At 43.8% G+C, this 5,000-nt stretch overlaps 1 protein-coding gene across 1 annotated transcript in view; it reads right to left on the bottom strand.

Moving 5' to 3' along the window:
• fibcd1a (fibrinogen C domain containing 1a) overlaps positions 1-5,000 on the bottom strand; it is a 118,665-nt gene that overhangs the window by 58,591 nt on the left and 55,074 nt on the right. Inside the window, exons 3-4 of the mRNA XM_076269814.1 lie at positions 3,956-4,121; positions 2,069-2,205 (exon numbers count right to left, since the gene is read on the bottom strand). Of these exons, the coding sequence (XP_076125929.1) occupies positions 2,069-2,205; positions 3,956-4,121 (303 nt within the window). The remainder of the gene's footprint in view (positions 1-2,068; positions 2,206-3,955; positions 4,122-5,000) is intronic.

Raw genomic sequence — 5,000 nt, 5'->3', positions numbered from 1 at the left:
ATAAGTGCAAAGTAATGCATTCTTAGTCAGAGGTAGCATTCAATAAAGTTCAGTAGTGTATAGGTCTAATTGAGTGCCTGTCACTACGTTCGTGAGGGAACCCTTGCAATTGTAACACTTTTGTACACAGTTAAAAGGCTGCTGATGTGTGGATGCAATTCATAACGTAGTTAGTTCAAATAACGGTTCGTACTTCCCCTTGGAACAAGCACTCCTGAGTCTTGGAAAACACTTTTCCATTTACATCGGGATTTTGCAAACATTCAGTGTCAGAGTCAATAAAATGAGCCCTGCATGAGTAACGAAATTGACAAGCAGCTGTAAGTAAGCATGCTAAACTCGACATCCAAACAGTATTCTAACGTAGGCTTTGAGATACTGCTTGATTGCATAACTTAACTTAGTTTAGTCTCCTCAATGTACTATGTTGTGATAAGACCTTAGCAGAGTTAACTTTAATGCAGCAGTTTTGAACAAATTTGTAGCATGGTCACGATGCTAAGCGGATTTAATAGCAATTTAGCCTGCTGTGTTCTATGCAATGCTTCTATGTGACAACAACAATCCTTCAACAATCGTGAATATTTTGTGTTAAATGCACATGCAGAGGAGTGGCAGCGGGCTACGAGAGAGAGTGGGTGGGGCAAGGAAAGGCTGCGTGCAAAAAAAGCGAAGCTCAATGAAAGGATTATTTTATCTAAATAAAGGATTTTAAATAGGCCGGTTTTGATTTCGTGGCACCCCGCCACAGATTAGTCAACATATGGGAAACACTGAAAGTGTAAAATTAAAAATATTTGGCTGCACGCGTTATGATTGACGAATCGACGCGCATATTTTGCGTCAACTTATTTTTTGTGTCAACGTCACCGATTACATCGACGCGTTGTCCCAGCCCTATTTACAATGACAAACAAAATGATTCTGATTCTGCTTGTGTATATGGGAATGTGTGTAAACAGAGAACAAAACTTGGCCATCTGACATGCAACGCAGTGAGACAATTTAGCTACGGTCAATTCTGGCTTTACCTACTTTTCTTGACAGACACTTTTTACAAGCATTCTTGCATTCTTCCATTCACTACTGTTGACATGTTTTATAAGTGCCATCCCAGCATGGAGTATCAGGCCACACTGTGCTCGTATACTCACACTCCTAATGGCCTGAAACAATGAGTTAAGACAGAGCAACAACTTCACAACTTTTAAACATAAACTTAAGAGATGGAATACGTTGGGTCTAGACGGATTAAGGCTTGTCTAGTCCCTTATACTGTTGTTTTTGTTTTGTTTCTGTTTGCTGTTTTATTCTAGGCTGTCTTTTTAAGAGCTGGCTAGAGACAACGGATGGAAATTAGCACTCACAAGCTAACTCCGGCTTATTTACAGCTTGTCTGTTAATTAATGAGCATTGTCCTAATAAATAAACAAATAAATAATAATAAATAAATACCACACACTGATACCACTTAGCCCGTAGAGCTACAGGCTAGCTATAGGCTAACTGCTCTAACCCACATCCAGTGAGTTATGCTAAGCTAGGCTAACAGTATCAGACAGCATTAATGTACAGAGAAGAGAAGGGTATATATCGTCTCATCTAACTCTAGGGTAGACGGTAAAGAATCTCTCTCTCTCTCTCTCTCTCTCTCTCTCTCTCTCTCACACACACACACACACACACACTCACACACACACACACAAATATGGGAAAATGTGGAGACAGTGCCAGTGTGGAGGCTTGTTTCACAAAACAATTTGTTTTGTTTGAAATATGCTGCTATTACTGCGTATGTACATTGTCATTATCACTCATTATTGTAACAGAGCAGAAAAGAAAAGAAAAACTAAACCTCCATTTGTCTGCTACCATTAGAGTTATTTTGTGGCACAAAGAGGTATTGACAAGTTTGTGAAAAATGGTATTGGTGTATCCTCGAGGTGTGTGTGTGTGTGTGTGTGTGTGTGTGGGTGTGTGTGTGCCCTTGTGTGTGTCCTTGTGTGTGTGTGTGTGTGTGTGTGAGTGTGTGTGTGTGTGTGTGTGTGTGTGTGTGTGTAAAACTCACCGTCCAGCCGCCCCCGTCGGTGGTCATGTCACAGTAGACCTGGAAGCCAGCAGGGAAGTGGACAGGGAACACGGAATAGATGCCGTCCTCCCTCTGACCACTCGCATAGATATCACTGCAGTCCCGCGGCCTGGCACCTACAGGAGGAGGAGAGAGGAGAGGAGGAGGAGGAGGAGGAGGAGGAGAGGAGAGGAGGAGAGGGGAGGAGGAAAGGGGAGGAGGAGGAGGAGAGGAGAGGGGAGGAGGAAAGGGGAGGAGGAAGAGAGGAGAAGAGTAGGGGAGGAGAGGAGAGGAGGAGGGGAGGAGAGGAGGAGGAGAGGAGAGGAGAAGAGGAGAGAGGGGAGGAGGAGAGGTGAAGAGGAGAGGGGAGGAAGAGGGGAGGAGAAAGGAGAGAGAAGGAGATGAGAGGAGGGGAGATGGGGAGGAGAGGAGAGAAGAGAAGGAGATGAGAGGAGGAGGAGAGGGGAGAGGAGAGGAGAAAGGAGAGGTCAGGGAAGGAGAGAGAGGTCAGGAGAGGTCAGGTTTAATGGCGCAGGTACAATGTATCTCTTTATCCCTCTGCTGGAGCTCTAGTAGACGGCCCCCACACACACACACACACACACACACACACACACCTCTAAACTGGGTTCTGCTCTTCAAAAGGAACTTCTCCATGCCACAGTGTCTAGGCTCAGTCCTTGCACCATATGAAACACTTTGATTAATGGGTATTGTTAATGGCCTAATACAAATCAGTAACATTGAAAGTGAATTTGAACAGGATTGAGAGTTCAAAGCTATGTTGGAGAAGACAGTCAAAAGTTATTCATCAATGATTTCATGATTAGTTAATGTATTCTTTTGTTCTATTGCTGTTGTTGTTGTGTTTTTATTGGTGAATCACAGTTCTTTAAATGTGCTGTTCTTTTGTTGGTAGTGTTATGTTTTGTTGACGTGTTTGTGTTGTGTAGTTGCTGCTGTGTTGTTGATGTTGATGATGTGTTTGTGTTGTGTAGTTGCTGCTGTGTTGTTGTTGTTGTTGATGATGATAATGTTGATGTTGTTGTTGTTGACGTGTTTGTGTTGTGTAGTTGCTGCTGTGTTGTTGTTGTTGTTGATGATGATAATGTTGATATTGATGATGTTGATGTTGTTAATGTTTTTAGAGGTTGTGTAGTTGCTGCTATGTTGTTGTTGTTGTTGTTGTTGTTGATGTGTTTGTGTTGTGTAGTTGCTGCTGTGTTGTTGATGTTGTTGATGTGTTTGTGTTGTATAGTTGATGATGTGTTGTTGATGTTGTTGATGTGTTTGTGTAGTTGCTGCTGTGTTGTTGATGTTGTTGATGTGTTTGTGTTGTGTAGTTGCTGCTGTGTTGTTGATGTTGTTGATGTGTTTGTGTTGTGTAGTTGCTGCTGTGTTGTTGATGTTGTTGTTGTTGATGTGTTGTGTAGTTGCTGCTGTGTTGTTGATGTTGTTGTTGATGATGATAATGTTGATGTTGATGATGTGTTTGTGTTGTGTAGTTGCTGCTGTGTTGTTGATGTTGTTGTTGTTGATGTGTTGTGTAGTTGCTGCTGTGTTGTTGATGTTGATGATGTGGTTGTGTTGTGTAGTTGCTGCTGTGTTGTTGATGTTGTTGTTGTTGATGTGTTTGTGTTGTATAGTTGCTGCTGTGTTGTTGATGTTGTTGTTGTTGACGTGTTTGTGTTGTGTAGTTGCTGCTGTGTTGTTGATGTTGATGATGTGTTTGTGTTGTGTAGTTGCTGCTGTGTTGTTGATGTTGTTGTTGTTGATGTGTTTGTGTTGTATAGTTGCTGCTGTGTTGTTGATGTTGTTGTTGTTGACGTGTTTGTGTTGTGTAGTTGCTGCTGTGTTGTTGTTGTTGTTGTTGTTGTTGTCGTTTACCCTCTCCGATGGCGCAGCCCTTGGGCCGGGGGATGCGTATGGGGGCTCTCTGCAGGTCGGCCTTCAGGCGGCTCTTGATGCTGCCCGTCTCCTTCTGCATGGAGCTCAGTGCGTCGCTCACAGAGTTCACCACCTTCACCATGTTCACCTGGCTCTCAGAGAGGAGCTGCACACACACACACACACACACACACACACACACACACACACACACACACACACACACACACACACACACATACACACACACACACATACACACACACAAAACACTAAATCAACACCAGCATCAGAGTCTATGTGTGTGTGAGAGTTCATCACCTTCACCATGTTCACCTGGCTCTCAGAGAGGAGGTGCAGACACCTGTTGTGTGTGTGTGTGTGTGTGTGTGTGTGTGTGTGTGTGTGTGTGTGTGTGTGTGTGAGGTCTGAAGTCTGCCATCTGAGCTCTGCTTCCTCCTTCACACTATATACGTGTTTGTGTGTGTGTGTGTGTGTGTGTGTGTGTGTGTGTGTGTTTGTGTGTGTGTGTGTGTGTTTGTGTGTGTGTGTGTGTGTGTGTGTGTGTGTGTGTGTGTGTGTTTGTGTGTGTGTGTGTGTGTGTGTGTGTGTGTGTGTGTGTGTGTGTGTGAGGTCTGAAGTCTGCCATCTGAGCTCTGCTTCCTCCTTCACACTATATACGTGTTTGTGTGTGTGTGTGTGTGTGTGTGTGTGTGTGTGTGTGTGTGTGTTTGTGTGTGTGTGTGTGTGTGTGTGTGTGTGTGTGTGTGTGTGTGTGTGTGTGTGTGTGTGTGTGTGTGTGTGTGTGTGAGGTCTGAAGTCTGCCATCTGAGCTCTGCTTCCTCCTTCACACTATATACGTGTTTGTGTGTGTGTGTGTGTGTGTGTGTGTGTGTGTGTGTGTGTTTGTGTGTGTGTGTGTGTGTGTGTGTGTGTGTGTGTGTGTGTTTGTGTGTGTGTGTGTGTGTGAGGTCTGAAGTCTGCCATCTGAGCTCTGCTTTGAGGCGAAACGGAACATAATAACAACAAAGAGGTTTATTTCTAA

Source organism: Alosa pseudoharengus, unplaced genomic scaffold (genome assembly GCF_046254945.1).
Source record: "Alosa pseudoharengus isolate Yale_2024_CS ecotype anadromous, Long Island Sound unplaced genomic scaffold, YU_APseudo_1.1 YU_APseudo_1.1_scf_6, whole genome shotgun sequence".
Lineage (NCBI taxonomy): Eukaryota > Metazoa > Chordata > Actinopteri > Clupeiformes > Clupeidae > Alosa > Alosa pseudoharengus.
The sequence above is the reverse complement of the archived record's forward strand: the minus strand, read 5'-3'. Positions and strand labels throughout refer to the sequence as shown.